General features: G+C 41.0%; 1 protein-coding gene across 2 annotated transcripts in view; it reads right to left on the bottom strand.

Annotated features, from left to right (window-relative positions):
• The window catches only part of XYLB (xylulokinase), a 124763-nt gene that overhangs the window by 87849 nt on the left and 18493 nt on the right, over positions 1–18421 (bottom strand). For both annotated transcript variants that reach the window (XR_010910205.1, XM_060782619.2), the window contains exons 8-12: positions 16181–16253; positions 5090–5208; positions 2880–2961; positions 2117–2157; positions 556–671 (exon numbers count right to left, since the gene is read on the bottom strand). Coding sequence is in view for 1 of the 2 variants with exons in the window: in XM_060782619.2 (XP_060638602.2) it covers positions 556–671; positions 2117–2157; positions 2880–2961; positions 5090–5208; positions 16181–16253 (431 nt within the window). In the remaining variant the exon portion in view is untranslated. The remainder of the gene's footprint in view (positions 1–555; positions 672–2116; positions 2158–2879; positions 2962–5089; positions 5209–16180; positions 16254–18421) is intronic.

Genomic DNA, 18421 nt, shown 5'->3' with positions numbered 1-18421 from the left:
ACTGAAAGTTGGTTTTTCTCTCAATCTAATTTGAAAATTTCTGCATCAACAGTGACATACCATATCTATGTCAGTGGTTGCCAACCTGAGGTCTGTGGACCACCAGTGATCACCATTACTGCACTGTTGCCTTGAAACCATGCGGCAACGAGAGTGACTGGTCTGGCGAAACCTTCTTATAGTGTTGATGGAAATGAGGATGTTGGGAGGGGAGAGCCTGTCTACCCACGAAAGTTTACTACTACCACATCAGCTCTAATATGGTTTTCTGTGGGTGAGCAGATGGTGACGACTGGATGGCATATGTTCTGTATCAGAAACTAGAGCTGATGTGGTCTATCCAATGCAAATAACCAAACCAAATCAAAAACTGATTTGTAGCCCTTTCGGTACTAATTTTGGAGAGTGATCCCTGATCAAAGGAGTTCCTGGTCAAATGGTCCCTGGTCAAAAAAAAGTTGGGAACCACTGATCTATGTCAAAGTAATGTCACAGATTGCAGGAGGGTGCCTATAAAGGCAGCTATCACAATCAAAACAAGAAAAGGCGCATTACCACAGCAGGGCCATGAAGGCTCCGGTATCCACAGGACTGCAGAGGATGTGACCTTCTAAAGCAGGTTTGGGCTGCTTAATCCAGAGAAACAACGTGTCACTGGTTCCAAGGCTAATCTGTGGGAGAAAATAATTGAGGCGTTAGCACAATGTGCATGAAAAGCAATACAGAAATTAAATTAAACCCATTCATTTGTACGACTAATTATAGCTAAATTGCACATTAAGGCAATTGGATTCTTCTGGTATCAGCTAGCCTTGTCACCGTTTCATGAAAGGTAAGGTAAGACTAAGCACAATGAAACGTAAGGATTTCTTAGGAGAAACTCACAAATCACTAAAATGGCTGTAATACTATGTGATGAAATTTGCATGCATTAAATAAGCCACCACAGCGACAAATACCCCAGACACAGCTTTCATTTCACCTGTTCTCCTGGCTTCGTGACAAGCAATCCTTTTTGTTGTGTTTCATCCCTGGATTGTACAAAGTCTCTTGTGTCATCAAGTCTCCTGTCCTCAATGAGTAGCTAGAGATAGGATTAGGCTGAAGGATTCCTTAAGCACATTCCTATGCATTTTTTTTTGAAAGAAAGGGCTTTGTTTTTCTTCCTCCTGCTAGCCACTGTCACCTCCTCCTTTTGAAGATGTAGAGATGGCATCTCTGCGAAGAAATCTTTATTGCCAACTTTGTCATCTTCTGCTTTTTCTACCTTTCAGTGAGGATGCACATTTTTTGCCTTTCAGTGAGGATGCACATTAGGCAAAATGTAGCTGCATGTATTTTTTGACTTTTACCTTTCTTAGAAGATGGGACTTAGTAAGCTAGTCAGCTCCAAAACCTTTTCTATCGAGAATGGATTTCTTTTACTTCAATTATTTATTTATTTATTTGCGTCATTTTTATCCCACCCATTTTAGCCCAAAGGTGACTCAGGGCGGCGTACAGATCGGCAACAATTAGATGCCTTATATATACACGTATATCAGTTAAAACTATTAAATCACATCATAAATACATATAAAAACCATAAAAACTTCAAAAATCTGTTTAAAAACCCCACTGTCTTCCAGTCCAATTCCTCATCCGTTTTCATCGTCTTAGCCATTCCATGTTCATATTACAATTTTGTGTTAATCTGGTCACGCTGAAGCTCCAAAAGTGTTGTGACTCAGCTGGAATCACAGAGTGATGGTATCAATGATTCTGATGGGGATGATCAGATGGAAAGCAAGGATGTTCCTGTGTTAGATGAGGAAGACCAGCATCAGGGGGCAGAAGTTCAGTTGTTTCCCACAGCAAGGGTTGACGCTGGGGAAAGTGAAACTACTGAGAGTGAGAGCCAGATGCCTGATGAAGGAAGGGAGGATGTAGGAAGGGAGGATAGTTCTCAGCCAGCTAACGAGGGAATTCCACAGCTGAGGGGCCACCACTGAGAAGGCCCTGTCTCTCATCCCCACCAGACGCACCTGTGAGGCAGGTGGGATCGAGAGCAGTGTATAACTTAGGGTTTCAACTCTAATGAGCAGAGAGAATATTTCACAAAGGTGTCAAGACTTACTGTAAGATCCCCTTCTGCAAGTCTCATTGCTGCCAGAGAAGCTGAAAAGGGAAAAGGGAAGGGAAGTTAGATTCAAGAGTAGCCTTTAGGCAGAAAGCCCAGGCAGAACCAAAAACTGTAATGAGCACTGGATATATTTTAATATCAATGGGACGTCATTCATTTTTTTATCATGTCAGAAGTGACTTGAGAAACTGCAAGTGAGAGAATTGGCCATCTGCAGAGATGTTGCCCAGGGGACACTGGATCCTGTGAGAGGCTTCTCTCATGCCCCCACATGGAAGCTGGAGCTAACAGATGGGAGCTCACCACTTCTCATGGATTCGAACTGCCAACCTTCAGGTCAGCAGTTCAGCTGACACAAGGGTAGAACCCATTGCTTCACTGCGGCTCCTCATTGTACCATTAAGTCTAGCCCAGAACAATTCTGGCTTTTTTTTTTTTTTTTTTTTTGGTTTTGGCCACTATTTATTCATGTTCAACTTGTGATCTATTAAGAGATCTATGAGGTTTCTAAATAGAGATCACACGGACTGCTTTCAAAACAAGTGTCTCCCATCCTTTGCATTTCATTTTTTTTCCACCTAAATGTAGTATATTTATGCCTCTTGAAATTCATTTTCTTAATCTGTCAAGGTCATTTTGAACACTGACCGACACTTCAGTGAATATATTGAAGGGATAATATGGAATATATTTTATTATATTTTACTACATTATAAAGTTTCAGTGTTCTGTCAACAAACTGTTTGAGGTTTCTTACCTGGGTTGTCTCCAGTAAACGCTACGACTTTACAGTTGGGATCAAACCCAAAACGTTTGATGTAATATGGAGAAACCGAGCCCTAAAATTGAGGGGGAAATGCAAAATAAAGTTAGGCAATGGCAGGTTTTTTAAATCAAAGTTCCCTAGAGAAGACCCACAAAGCTTTATAAAGCCACTAGAGACATTCAGCAGGGAAAGTGGTTGGGCAATTCATCCAAATGTTGGAGGATTCAATACGTTCTCAAAACAATCACTTTCTTTTTAAAAGTGAATGTCTATAGAATGTTGTTTAGATGGCATTTAATCCCCTCTCCCTGAACCAATATCAACAATGTAAGGTACAGGTAAAGGTTTCCCCTGACATTAATTCTAGTCGTGTCCAACTTTGGGGGTTGGTGCCCATCTCCATTTCTAAGCCGAAGAGCTGGCTTTGTCCATAGTCACCACCTAGGTCATGTGGTCAGCACCTATTGATCTACTCACATTTGCATGTTTTCAGATTGCTAGGTTGGCAGAAAGTGGACCTAACTGCAGGAGCTCATGTCCCCACATGGGGAGCTGGAGCTGACAGATGGGAACTTACCCCACTCCCTGGATTCGAACCACCAACCTTTCGGTCAGCATGTTCAGCATCTCAGCGGTTTAACCCACTGCACCACTAGGGGCCCCATCAATAATATATAAAGGTGCAAGTAATACATGTTGGAAATGTGAAGCTCATGAAGAGTCCATATGTAGTAGGCCTTTAAAAAGGATAAAAATGCATAGGACAATCCAATTAATACTTCAGACAGGATTCAGCTTCAAACCAGAATTTATACTACTATTCCTATTTGGCAATCAAATACGGAGCATGAGAGAATACTGCACTATGTGTTAAAAGCAACAAAAATTCAATGAGCTCAAGAGGGGAAAAAGACAGAAACACCAACTACAGAAGATTGGACAGTGAAAATGCGAGAACTCAGAGAAATGGACAAGTTAACAAAGATGTTGAAGGGTAAAATGAAACCAATTTCCATTCATTATGTAGAAGATATACCTATGAAAATAGAAATATTTAAAATAAACCAATATTCCCAATAAATGTGGAAGATATGTGTTTTAACAGAGCCCCTGCTGGTGCAGCAGGTTAAACCGCTGAGCTGCTGAACTTGCTCACCAAAAGGTCGGCGGTTCGAATCCGAAGAACAAGGTGAGCTCCCACTGTTAGCCCCAGTTTCTGCCAACGTAGCAGTTCGAAAATATGCAAATGTTGGTAGATCAACAGGTACCATTCCAGCGGGAAGGTAGCGGTACTCCATGCAGACATGCTGGCCACATGACCTTGGAGGTGTCTATAGACAACGCCGGCTCTTCGGCTTAGAAATGGAGATGAGCACCACTACCTAGAGTTGGACTCGACTAGACTTAATGTCAAGGGGAAACCTTTACCTTTACCTTATTATGGGTTTTAACCATTAGATCTACAGAGACACTTGCTGGAACACCCCAGCAAGCGAGACTCCAAAAGTGGCAGGCTCAAACCCAGAACCTCAATCAATGGCTGATACCAAATGAGAGACTCCCCCCTGGGCACACAGAAAACTGGGCAACTTGGAAGGTGCTGAACAGACTGCGCTTTGGCATCAAGAGATGCAGAGCCAATCTTAAGAAATGGGGCTACAAAGTGGAATCCACGACATGCGAGTGTGGAGAAGAGCAAAGCACTGACCACTTGCTGCAATGCAACCTGAGCCCTGCTACATGCACAATGGAGGACCTTCTTGCAGCAACACCAGGAGCACTCCAAGTGGTCAGATACTGGTCAAAGGACATTTAATCAACTACCAAGCTTGCAAACTTTGTGTTTTGTCTGTTTGTCTGTTTGTTTTCTTTTGTTAAAAATGTAATACAACTGTCTGGTTACTCCTGACACAATAAATAAATAAATAAATAAGTTAGTATCTTGACCAAAAAGATTCACCAGATCTCCACCAGAAAGTTGCTGCTATTCGTTTGCAGTATCAAATTAGTTTTGATTTGTGGCAACTAATAAATTTCTAGAAGTCTTGCTAAGGTTTTACAAAGTCAGGTTTTACAAGGAAGACTTTGACTTCCTTGAGTCTATCCATCAGGAATGTTGCCTTCTTTTTCTCCCACAGCCTCAATTTCATTGAGCAAATATCAGTATACACCCCAGATCAGCACAACATAGAACTACATACCAATATTTTGCAGGATGGTACAGGATCGCCCAACTTTTTCCCTAATCCAGGGGCACAAGCATCAAGAGAGGCTGGATTCCATACTTTCTTATGGATGTCGAATAAATTCATGCCAGAACCTGAGATAGAAAACAGTTCTGTTTCAAAAGCAAGAACACTGGTTTATGCAACACGGAGTGTCTCATCACATACATACTGTGGACCCATCACTGCTTCTTATGGCAGGATTGTGTGTGCATTTTACAGAGCGTTCTCTATACCAGGATTTAATTGGTCTTTCCTTCCATCCCTTCTACTACTTTTCTTCACTTTTCACCTTCAATTAAGTCCTCCCTCTCTTTCTCTTTGTCCTCCTTGCTTTCCCCTTCATCTCAGACAGCAATTGGCAAACCTTTTCCCTTAAGCATTTACCAAGTTATTTGCTCTGATATCTTCCAAGGTGTACGAGAAAAAAAATTAGTAGGACTGTAATTTCCCTGGGGCTTGTTTCCACCCACTCTCTCTCCCCCACCTCCATCCTTCATTTATTCTCCTTTTTCTTAAATAAAGAGACTCCAAATTTATTCTTCTTCTGGGATCCTGCCAGCTCTCCAGTTGCTCTGGAGGAAGGAGACATGGACGCATGCTGCCAATTGGCGTGAGCTGAACCGGCTCCCTTGCCATGGACCAGGAAGCAATTAGCAGGCTGGCACCGGGCCATGGGCACTTGTTCAGTTGAGAAACAGGGCTAGGAGGATTACAAGCACTCTACGAACCAGGCAGCTGACATAAATCCAGAGATATCACACACCTAGGTTGCTTCAGTTTTATGCACAGTATCCACTTTGTAATCTGGATCCTCTAACACCATTTGATATATATCAAGTACTTTACAAAGACTAATAAAATGTTCCCTTGGTACAAGGCTCGTCATCTGACTAAAAACGGGCAAAAGGGAATGGAAATAAGAGTAACCATGGAATAACTGAAGTGGAACCTTGGTATCTACAGAGGTTTGGGTCTATGATCCCCGTGGATGTCATTCTATATAGAAATGCAGTAAAGTCATGCCACCCCTCTATTCTGCCTTGGTTAGACCACACCTGGAATATTGTGTCCAATTCTGGGCACCACAATTGAAGAGAGATATTGACAAGCTGTGTCCAGAGGAAGGCAACTAAAATGATCAAGGGTCTGGAGAACAAGCCCTATGAGGAGCGGCTTAAAGAGCTGGGCATGTTTAGCCTGAAGAAGAGAAGGCTGAGAGGAGACATGATGAGGACAGTGTATAAATATGTGAGAGGAAGTCATAGGGAGGAGGGAGTGAACTTGTTTTCTGCTTCCCTGGAGACTAGGACGCGGACAATAGCTTCAAACTACAAGAAAGGAAATTCCATCTGAACATGAGGAAGAACTTCCTGACTGTGAGAGCCATTCAGCAGTGGAACTCTCTGCCCCGGAGTGTGGTGGAGGCTCCTTCTTTGGAAGCTTTTAAACAGAGGCTAGATGGCCATCTGTCGGGGGTGCTTTGAATGCAATATTCCTGCTTCTTGGCAGGGGCTTGCACTGGATGGCCCATGAGGTCTCTTCCAACTCTTTGATTCTATGATATCCTACCCATTAAAAGCTCAGAACATTTTAAGGGATAATTTCAAACTGTAATGGAGAGATCAAGGTGATATCTTACACTAATAGTGTATATTCTTGCCTAGACATTTTATCTCCCAATCCAAAATGTACTGCTAGGAACTGTGATAAGAGTAAAGCCATTCTGCCCATATCAAAGATATCCTATTTGGATGAGGCTGAAACAGAATTTCTGGGGTCTGGCCAAAGTTAAACCTTGGAAATGAGGCTATATCAACCAGCTGGTCTCACACTGACCAAGCAATAGGGCGTGTGTAAATTGTATTGGTGTTTTTAAAAGGCTGCCTGTGCACAAAATAAACCCGCCTGTCCCCTGCCGATCTATCTCAGCATTGTTTATTAGCATCTAACAGTGAAGGATATACTGAGGGAATACAGGGAGAGGATTGAATGAGTGCATAAGAAGCTAATAAGAGCGATGTAGATTTCGGCTACAGAATCATGGGACGAATTAGTAGCAACTAATTAATTAGAGGCATTGATTTGCATGAAACAGAATTGATCAAGTTTAATAAATTGAACCTTGTTTTACACATCATTACACTCCAGGAAGATGTGCGGTTTTCTTGTGATTACTTGGGTCATAATCTTATTCACACATACCTAGGATTAGACCCTTTTGAGCTTATATATATTTCTGAGGATATCTGAGGATTTAATATATATTATCAAATGGGGTAGAGGAGAACAAGTTGGGCAAATTTGCCTTGGTTTCTTCCAGAATCAAGTCCCAATGCATTCAGAAGGCAATAGTGGAAAACAGCAAATTAGAGAGTGAATGGGTTGCTGTGAGTTTTCCGGGCTGCATGGCCATGTTCCAGAAGCATTCTCTTCTGACATTTTGCCTGCATCTATGGCAGGCATCCTCAAGAGGTTGTGAGGTCTATTTTGAGTATTGTTCTTCATTTACTGTTCAAACAAAGCCATTGAAATCCACAAGCATATGAACAATTTCAACAGAAACCATGAAAATGAACAAAATCTGGCTACCAGGATTAAAATACTCTAAAATCAGGACAGTAAATAAAGAGCAGCACTAATAAAACAGGGGATTTCCAGGCAAGAAACAATCAGGGCCAGTTAACATCCCCTAACAAAAGATTCTCCCAGGCAGGAAGAAGCCAGACCTTGAAGCTGCAAGGCTATTCATTGCTAATCAAGATGGTCAATTACAACATTCACACCTGCCTCAAACAGACAAGAGTTTTCCCCCACCCTGGACATTATTCCACAGATATATAAACCCCACTTGTCCTAGTTTCCAACAAACCTCACAACCTGCCATAGATGCAGGTGAAATGTCAGGAGATAATGCTTCTGGAATTTGGCCATACAGCCTGGAAAACTCACAGCAACCCAGTGATTCCAGCCATGAAAGTCTTCAACAATACATAGAGAGTGAATTTTTGAATCCCCCACTGAGAGCTCAAAGTCACAGTCGAAAAACAAGAGTGATAATGGGAAAGGCCGTCAGGATGATATTCCCATGGAACAAGAGATTTCAACCTGGCTCTTCCATCTTGAAATACAAAGAGAACCAAGTGTCCAAAATTGCTCTTAGAGAAAGTTTGGGGTTCCCTCTTAAACTGTGGGCTCTAAAATAAAATGCATTGTCAGAATTATAGCGATAGGTATGTTTTCTTTTAATTGCTGACACATGAAGACCTGCCTGATCCTAAAACTGAGGGAAAGTGCCTTTTGTAAGACAGGTATTCAAAATGCTGACGTATCTGGAGTCAAGTGCACTAATCCCATCTGGTTTGTATTATCTAGAGTGGGAGGACAGAATAAATTGTTTGTTATGCACGCCAGCCTTTAAACTTTCAAGTGAAAATCATTTACACTGAAGCAGGATGAACGAAGGAATGAAGCACAGGTGGAGGTGGCTGTTGTGGCAACACTTTGTGAAGTGTTGTGGCTGTTCTGCAGCTCCCATTCACTTCACCAAGACATGCAATTAGGCTGTGGCCAAATTTCTTATTATAGTTATTAATACCCTGCTTTATCTCCCTCGAAGAAGAGTCAAAGCGGCTTAATATAAAAGCATCAGCATATGAATTTAAAATATAGAAATAAACAAACATTAAAACAGGATTAAATGTAAACAGTATAAAAAAATTCCCAGTTAAAAACCATTAAAGCAAATTCATAGTTAAAAACCACAGCACCCTCTGAAATGATCTCAAAAGCCTGTCTGAATAAAAAGGTTTTAGCCTGACATCGGAAAGCAGCAGCGGGGAGGTGGGGATACTGGCTTCCCTGGGATGAAGGCAGTTCCAGAGTATTTGACACCGAGAAGGGAGGTCCGCTCTCTATTTCCCACCAACCAAGCTTGAGATGGAGGTGGGACCAAGAGAAGGGCCGCTCCTGAAGATCCCAGTGCCTAGACAGGTTTGTACAAAGGGATGTGTCAGCCAAATAGCCTTGACCTGAACCATCTAGGTCTTTGAAGGAGCTGCTGCAACAGGGAGGTTGTCCGCTCCCTGTAGCCAGCCCCAGTGAGCAAATGGCTGCAGCTTTTTGGACCAGCTGAAGTTTCCAAGCACTCTTCAGAAGTAGCCCCACATAGCGCATAGGTATTAGGTGGAAAGGAGTAGTAGAGGTGGGTGTCATCCGCATATAGGTGGCACCGAACTCCAAAACTCCAGATGCTCTCCCAGTGGTTTCATTCAGATGGGATGTAACTAAGGCATGAACTACCATGGCCAGATCTGGCTTCTCAAGGAACAGACTCAGATGTGCACAAGTTTTAATTGTGCAAAGGCTGACACCTGGGTCTTCAGGCTCAGTGCCAAGTCCAGGAGGAGCTTCAAACTGTGAACCTGTGTCTTCAAAGGAGGTGTGACCCCATCCAGCACAGGATGGATCTCTATTCTCTGGTCTACCTCTGTCTTGTCTGGATTAATTTTCATTTTGTTTTTCCTCATCCAGTCCATTACCGATGACAGTGCTGTTTTAGGGTCAGGAGAGCTTCCTGGGTATTAGGTGGAAAGGAGTAGTAGAGGTGGGTGTCATCCGCATATAGGTGGCACCGAACTCCAAAACTCCAGATGCTCTCCCAGTGGTTTCATGTATATGAAACCACTGCATGAGGGTTTTATATACATGTATATGAAACAGAAAGGGGGGCAAAATGGAACCCTGAGGAACCCTGCAGATCAATGGCTGGGGGTTCGAACACAACCTTCTGGGTACAGTCCTCCAGGAAGGACCAGAGCCACTGTAAGACAGTGCCTCCTAGTCGCATCCCGGCAAGATGACCCAGAAGGATACCATTATCAATGGTACTGAAAGCTGCTGAGAGATCCAGAAGAACCAAGGACACACTCCCCGGCTAGCTCCTATAGCTACGGAGATCAACAAAAGTCTTCATTTACAAATGAGAGCCAAAATAGATTGTGTCGTTCAGAGAAATTACATGGGAAGTTGTTAAGGAAATTAACAGGAAATGGAATTTCATGCAAATCAATTAAACAACAAGCTGTTTACCTTAAGGTCAGTTCAGGCAATTCTGCATTAGAGTGAAAAGCTAAGCCTGAGTTCTCTTGTTCCTAGTTCAAGTCAAACCTTGATTTTGGATTAATATCCTGGAAGTTTTTTAAGTTCCTGTTCATGTACTCCTGCTCAAGTTTTACTAATTATACCTTCTTGATTGTGGACTTATGCTGTACCTGTGATTTCTGGCTGTATTTGGACTTTGTCACCTCTGGAATTTTATGAGAAACTTGGATTCTTTTTTGGTTATCACCTTTTGCTGAACCTTTTTGGATTTTATAATCCTGATTTTTATATGCCTTTTACATGCATTTACAGCAAAACTATTGATGTTTGGGTTTTTCCCTCTCATAGTGGTCAGTCCACCACTCACTATAACAATATTTCTTTTTGCAAAGATACCTCAGCTATGTTCCTTTTCTCAGCCATATTGTTTTGATGTTGTTTACGATTATGATTGTTTTTATATTTTATCTGATGTTTTTAATTGGTTGTGTTCTATTTGTAATTTTTTGGCTTGTCCCTTGTAAGCCGCCCCGAGTCCCCTTGGGGAGATGGTTGGCGGGGTATAAAAATAAAATTATTATTATTATTATTATTATTATTATTATTATTTCTGGCTAGAGTATAGATAACACATTCTATACTCTATTGAGGTTGTATTTTTAATTTCTAGGATTTTTTTAAATTAGAAAAAAGATTTGCCACTTGTTTAAAGGCAGGCCACAAGCCAGCAGATTAATGTGCAACTGGTTTCACAGCAACATATGGCAATTTTGAGGTGAAATCCCTGACTTTTCTGAACTCTGAGAAACATTTAATCAGAGCCCTCTTGTGCCACTTCGCAAAAGGGCACAGGGGCTCAAATCTTTAAACTCCATCTGTGCCTGATTCTTTAATCTTTCTGCACAATGTAGCTTCCAGTCCAACTAAACTAGTAAAACCAGTCCACTAATGCTTGTGTTGTAGACATAAGATTATTTATTCAGCATGCCGTGCAATTTAATAGGTCTCAGCAGGCTTCGTAACACTACCAACCATACAGCTAGCTAGATGGTAAACTAAACCATCGACCAAAGATTACTTGGCATCATCTGGATCGCTAAAACAGTCCAGAGATCAATTTTCCAGTTCAGGATTAATGTCCTCTAGTAGCAATGAATATTATTTAATATTTATTTATTTCAAACATTTATATCCCGTCCTTCTCAACACTTGAGGGGGAATGCAGGGCAGCTTACAAATGGCAACCATTAGATGTCAACAACAAACAATCCCCTTACAAAGCAAATTAACATTAGATAAACACAAGAGTACAGCAATACATTAAAAATTAAACATTAAAAACTCTTAAAATTAAAAAGAGTGCCAAGACCAAATCCCAAATCCAAATCAGAGTCTAGAGTTCCAGTCCAGTTTATCCATTACTAGTTCTCAAAGGTCAATTGCAGATACTGCTCCGTCAGCTGCCCAAATGTTTGGTCCCAAAGCCATGATTTGAGCTTTTTCTAAAGGAAAGGTGAGAGGGAATTGCCCTGATTTCACTTGAGTGTGTTCCATAGACGGGGTGCCACCACCGAGAAGGCCCTGTCCCTTGTCCCCACCAGTTGCGCTTGCGAGGGTGGTAGGGCCTCTCCTGATGATCATAAGCTCTAAGGTGGATAGTAGAGGGAGATACGTTCAAGTAAACTGGAACCATATAGAACTTTATAGGTCAAACCCAGAACTTTGAATTGTGCCCAGAAATAGACCGGCAACCAGTGGAGCTGACGTAACGGGGGAAGGGGGGTGGTATGCTCTCTGTGTGTCGCTCCAGTGAGTAATCTGGCTGCTGACCACTGGACTAGCTGTAGTTTCTGAACAATCTTCAAAGGCAACCCCGCACAGGTAACAAATAGAATATCCAGAAAGTATTGTATTTTGTATCAGTCTTTTCCAGCAAAACTACACAGGTGTCCCCATTTATTGGGCCAGTGCTCATTGTTAAAGAGTTTACACACTATTTCTTCAGTGGCCCCCAAAGTGAACAACCTCAGTTAAACCCATTATTACATGTCTTTTTTTGTTAAATGCAACAATTCTATTCCCACAACCCTTGCAAATAGCCTTCAAACAAGTTGCCGTACCCTTTTGCAAAGTGGCACAAGAGGGTTCTGATTAAATGCTTCTAATTTTAATAGCTATGTTATGGATTTCAGAAAGTGAATTAAGAATATCAACAAGTTAACGTGTTTTAATATTCTAATTGCTATGATTTTATAAGTGCCTATTTGAAATATTTTCACAGCAGGCCCCTCTGATTCTCAGTTGGTGGGAAATGGAGGTTGTGCATTTATTTAACAATGAAATGAAATAAAACCTGGGGAGAAAAACCCTATGTGTACACGTAATTTTACTTCTGGAATCACAGAGACTATACATTGATTACATTTGGGAGGGATAGTGCTTTGTGGCTTTCAAATCAGAAAGCAATTGCCAGTATTCTCTATACATTGCCTGAGAGACAAGTGAAGAAAAGAGTAAGAGGTTTTCTGTTACGCATTCATTCATCAAGTAATCTTCTTAACCATGGCACACCTCCAAAGATTCCCATCAGGCATTTTCAATCATTAAAGTTCCTTGGACTGATAGTCCGTATAGATACCGCACAGTCTCTCAGTTCATAGCTCAGAGAGGTCAATGAATAGTTGGATGAAAAGTTGGTTCAATAAGTGAATGAATGGAGAGGCTCAATAAGTGAACAGGATGATTTCAAAGCACAGTCAATTCCATTCTCTATGTGGCCAAGGATACAACTGACATTTTTACCAGCCAAGTATAAATGTTGGCATGATGTTAAGTAGGAATGTCAATACACACACACACACACACACATTAGCTTTCCAAATATAGGTGCATAGGTAAAGGTAAAGGGTGTCCCCTGACATTAAGTCCAGTCATTTCTGACTCTGGGGTGTGGTACTCATCTCCATTTCTATACTAAAGAGCCGGCGTTGTCCGTAGACACCTCCAAGGTCATGTGGCTAGCATGATTGCATGGAGCGCTGTTACCTTCCTGCCGGAGAGATACCTATTGATCTACTCACATTTGCATGTTTTCGAACTGCTAGGCTGGCAGAAGCTGGGGCTGACAGCGGAAGTTCACGCCATTCCCCGGATTCGAACCTGCGATCTTTCGGTCAGCAGCTCAGCACTTTAACCCACTGGGCTCCATATAGGTGCATATCAATTATATAAAAAGATTCAAAGCTTCCCTTCAAGTTACTTTTATTTGTCCTTTAGGCTAGACACTTAGATGTTCAAGGTCCAGGACATGAGTTTTGTATGTACATTTTACTGCTGCTATATTTTGATCTTTGTGCCATGTGTTTTGGTGTATATATTTTATACTGATGCATTATGATATATGTATTTTGTTGTATGCATTTTATGTTGATGTGTTTAGGAACCATTAGGAGAGGCAGGTAACAAATCGAATTTATGTTTGTTGTTGTTGTTGTTGTTGTTGTTGAACCCATCAGCTAAAGGGCTGAGATGCGTTCCACTGCCATATCACTTGCTGCATCACCTACTTTCAATGAAACTTGACTTATCTTATGAAGATGTGTTTGCGGATCAAGGTAGATGTAGGTATCTCCATTTTTAAAATTGTGTCATAAGCGACTTGAGAAACTACAAGTCGTTTTTGGTGTGAGAGAATTGGCCATCTGCAGAGACGTTGCCCAGGAGACACCTGTGGGAGGCTTCTCTCATGTCCTAGCATGGGAAGGTGGAACTGACAGACGCAAGCTCACCCTGTCTCACAGATTTGAAACCACCAAAATTCAGGTCAGCAGTTCAGCCGGCACAAGGGTTTAACCCATTGCACCACTGTGGTTCCTACATGTATTTCTATAATAGCTATAGAATTATTGGGATTTTTTTTAAATAGTGTTTTGGTTCTGTAGCTTTTTACAAAGCAGAATTCATCCAGTAATGCATGTAAATAGTTTAGTTTTAAATTTCGTATTACTTTAAAAATCCATCGGTCTAAATGGAAATAATTTCACATTTTAATATGCTGTTTTTCCATTTAAAAAAAAAACCAATCAGCAAAAGTGCAAAGCATTTTACAGGGAGACATTTTGCACCTCTAGGAATTAGCTTTCCAGATGTTGGCTTCTAACACATTTTCTGTTAGAACATATTGGATTTTTTTAAAAGATGTGCTCTATCAAAGGGCTAAACAATTGGACCAAATCTTTTATAGCCAGCACATTCAGAATATGATAAATCTGGCAAAAAATAAAAAAAGAGAGTGATTACCTGGAAAAATAGCAACCAATAGTGAAAGGACCAAGGCAGAGACATCTCCGGCCCACCTCTGTTTGGTTATCAGCCAGCACGCCAACGACTTAAATCAAGAAATAGTTTTCTAAGATCTACAGAGACACTCGTTGGAACACCTCAGCAAGCGAGAGTCCAAAATTGGCAGGCTCAAACCCAGAACCTCAACCAGTGGCTGATACCAGATGAGAGACTTCCTCCTGGGCACACAGAGGACTGGGTGACTTGGAAGGCGCTGAACAGACTGCGCTCTGGCACCACGAGATGCAGAGCCAACCTCAAGAAATGGGGCTACAAAGTAGAATCCACGACATGCGAGTATGGAGAAGAGCAAGCCACAGATTACCTACTACAATGCAGCCTGAGCCCTGCCACATGCACAATGGAGAACCTTCTTATAGCAACACCAGAGGCACGCCAAGTGGCCAGAAACTGGTCAAAGGACATTTAATAGAATGCCAAGTTTGCAAACTTTGTGATTTGTTTGTTTTGTTTTTTTAAATACAATACAACTGTTTAATTCGCTCCTGACATGATAAATAAAAATATTTGGAACAAGTTATTTCTAGAAAAAAAGGAAATGGCAAAAGTGGACGCTGTGAGTCATTCACAGGTGATATCTGCCACATGAAGGCTGCTTTAAAATTGCTCCATGTCACTACATGTCGCCTGAGCAATTGTAATGTTGGCCATTTTCCACGGCGTTAAGTTTCAGACTCCAGACAAGGTTAAAGTTCCAGAATCCATACATTATATGGCACACTATCTTTCCCACTGCTCTTTTCTCTGGCATGAATTGACCCTCACTTTTAATTATAGATATATATTACACTGGTAACAATACAAACTATGGTTTATACTAGCCAGGAGGTCCACTGACCTAAGATCCAAGCAACATCTGCTTCACAGAGAAACTGGTTCGTGTTTTTGTTTTGGTTTTTTTTACCTACTGCTGTGTAAGCTTGATACATATTGTTCTCAAGAAAAGCTGAATTTCAACTATAATAAAACAAAAGAAATGGTGTTTGGAAGAAGACGCTCTCAACATAGATGGTCCATGTGAGAAAGAAAGGTTTGCCCCCAAACCACCCAAATAATTTATAGTCAGGAATAATATCACTATGTAACAACATTTGAAACATTGTTCCTGGTTTGAAAGTGTTGTTTCCTGATTAATTGTGTGGCACTTGTTTTTAAAGTAGTTGTTACATTCCAGAAGCCTCATTTTTGTGTCTGGTACAAACTATGTTGAATTGGTTGAGACTCTATGAGATATTCATTGAAAAACTATAGCAAAATGTGTTGCAGGATATCCTGCAAAAACAATTTTTTTGCAGTTTAATAAACTTTTTCCATGTTTTTGTGATAGACTGAATTAGGAAATGCCATTAATATCCCAAGGAACAAAAATTGTGTTACACAGTATAATAATCCATAGTTGACTGGAGACCTGAGCCCATCTCCCCAAAGCCAAATCAAGAACAGGCTCTTGCTTTTCTTGTGCTATTTTTTGTGTATAAACAAACACAAGTTTATGTCATTCATCAAGAAGGAAGAGAATGCAGTCCATTCTTTTTATGCCGCTATTCAAGCAGGATCTTCTAAGTTCAACTGAATATATTAAAAAGAACAGAAGACACGTACCGTCACTGTAATCGATGGGAGCATACGCACCAAGGAAAAGGGAAGCTGCAAAGCTGCTGACCAAAGAGATCCGCTAGAAAAGGAAATGAAAAGCTGAATTGCAAACATATTCATTTCAATTCCCTAACAAACCAAAACACATTGTAGTGAAAAGCAAGCAAATGGGTTCTTAGACTATCATCCAGAGCAATGGAACTTAAGAGTGCTTTAAAGTTTCACGATATCAGAAGAAGACTATATCCAGAGCACATTACTTCCAATTTCTATGTTATTATTAACATAACCTGCTTTAGCACAGCAGGTTAACCGCCAACTGCAGTAAATCTTGCCAGCTGAAAGATTGACAGTTCAAATCCAGAGTCAGGGCGAGCTCCTGACCTTTAGCCCAGCTTCTACCTACCCAGCAGTTTTGAAAACAGCAATGTGGGTAAGTAAATAGGTACTGCTTAAGAGGGGAGATATTTAAGGCATCCATAAGGAAATGCTAGAAAAATGTTGGTAATTTGATCAAGGAGGAAGTTTACGAACGAAGCTCTTCTTTAGGGAAAGTGGAGCGACAGCACCCCCCTGTGGCTGGAACCGAGCACAGCCTCCAAGATGCTGAAGATAGGAAAGCCTCTCTCTCTCTCTCTCTCTCTCTCTATATATATATATATATATATATATATATACACACACACACACACACACACACACACACATACCTCTATCTATGTACAGTTGTCTGTCTTGTCAGTGTATAATGGCATTGAATGTTTGCCATATATGTGTTATATGATCTGCTCTGAGTCCCCTTAAGGGTGAGAAGAGCTGAATATAAATACTGTAAATAAATACTGTAAATTATTATTCTCATATATGAAAGCCAGACAGTGAAAAAAGCCAACCAAAACAAAATTAGGTGTTGGAGAAGAGTTCTATAGATACCACAGACTGTTAAAAGAAGACCAATTATTGAGTTTTAGAACAAATCAAAGGTGCATCTACATTGTGGAATTAATACACTTTAACTGTCATGGCTCAATGCTATGGAATCATGGGAATTGTATTTTTGCACCGTCTTGGCCTTCCCTGCCAAAGAGCGCTGGTGCCTCACCAAACTACATGCTGCAAGTCGCTTCGGGTGTGAGAGAATCGGCCATCTACAAAGACGTTGCCCAGGGGATGCCCGGATGTGTTGCAATCCTGCGGGGAGGCTTCTCTCATGACCGCTGAACAGATTGTGTTCTGGCATCACAAGATGTAGAGGCAACCTTAAGAAATGGGGCCACAAAGTGGAGTCCCCGACATGCGAGTGTGGAGAAGAGCAAATCACTAACCACTTATTACAATGTAACCTGAGCTTTGCCACATGCACAATGGAGGACCTTCTTATAGCAACAACAGAGGCACTCCAAGTGGGCAGTTACTGGTCAAAGGACATTTAGTATAATGCCAAGTTTTTAACTTTGTGCTATCTTAAATACATTGCAACTGTAGCCTTGGTTTGCTCCTGATGCGATAAATAAATAAATCAAACTACAAATCCCTGTCATAGCATTTAGCCACGGCAGTTAAAGTGGTATCAAACTGCATTAAACCTGCGATGTTGGTGCACTTTGAGTCTATTCTGGCTAACACTCGAGTCAGGCATTAGTTTTGTTTTATTCAGTGTCATTTTAGGCAGGATAGACTGCAGCAGTGTGGTGTATGAGTGATATAAATAACAAGGGACGAATGCTAACAACTAAGCCATAAAACCCTGTGAACACAAGCTTCTGTACACAAAGTAACCTAAACTTGGCTGTTTGTCTTCTGTTTAATAAATAATTTGTAATAAATGGACACAGGTCTCTTTGAACACTAACACGGTGTTACTAAAGCCATAATATGCCCGATACACACAGTCTCTGTGTTTAAGCAACAGATGTTCTGTGATAGTAGTCAACTTTATGTGCTCTGTAGTAGATTTAGCTGTCATAAAGGGTCACAAAGTTACATGACACAGTGTGACAGTAATTTATTCTATATATATATTCCACCCTTCTCACCCTGAAGGGGACTCAGGCCGGAGCAGAGCATATACATGGCAAACATTCAATGCCGGGACACAAATTCACATACACATACATAAGCATTAAAAAACATTTATCAAAATATTAAAATACACCATTTAAAACAGTCCTAGTCATCTGTGTCAAATCTAATTGGCCTGGTCATCTTTGCTATTGCTGCTTTATTGCCCTGTCCCGAAAGCTTGGT

Source organism: Anolis sagrei, chromosome 6 (assembly GCF_037176765.1).
Source record: "Anolis sagrei isolate rAnoSag1 chromosome 6, rAnoSag1.mat, whole genome shotgun sequence".
NCBI classification, from domain to species: domain Eukaryota; kingdom Metazoa; phylum Chordata; class Lepidosauria; order Squamata; family Dactyloidae; genus Anolis; species Anolis sagrei.
Note: the sequence above shows the minus strand (reverse complement) of the source record. Positions and strands in the feature narration are given on the sequence as shown.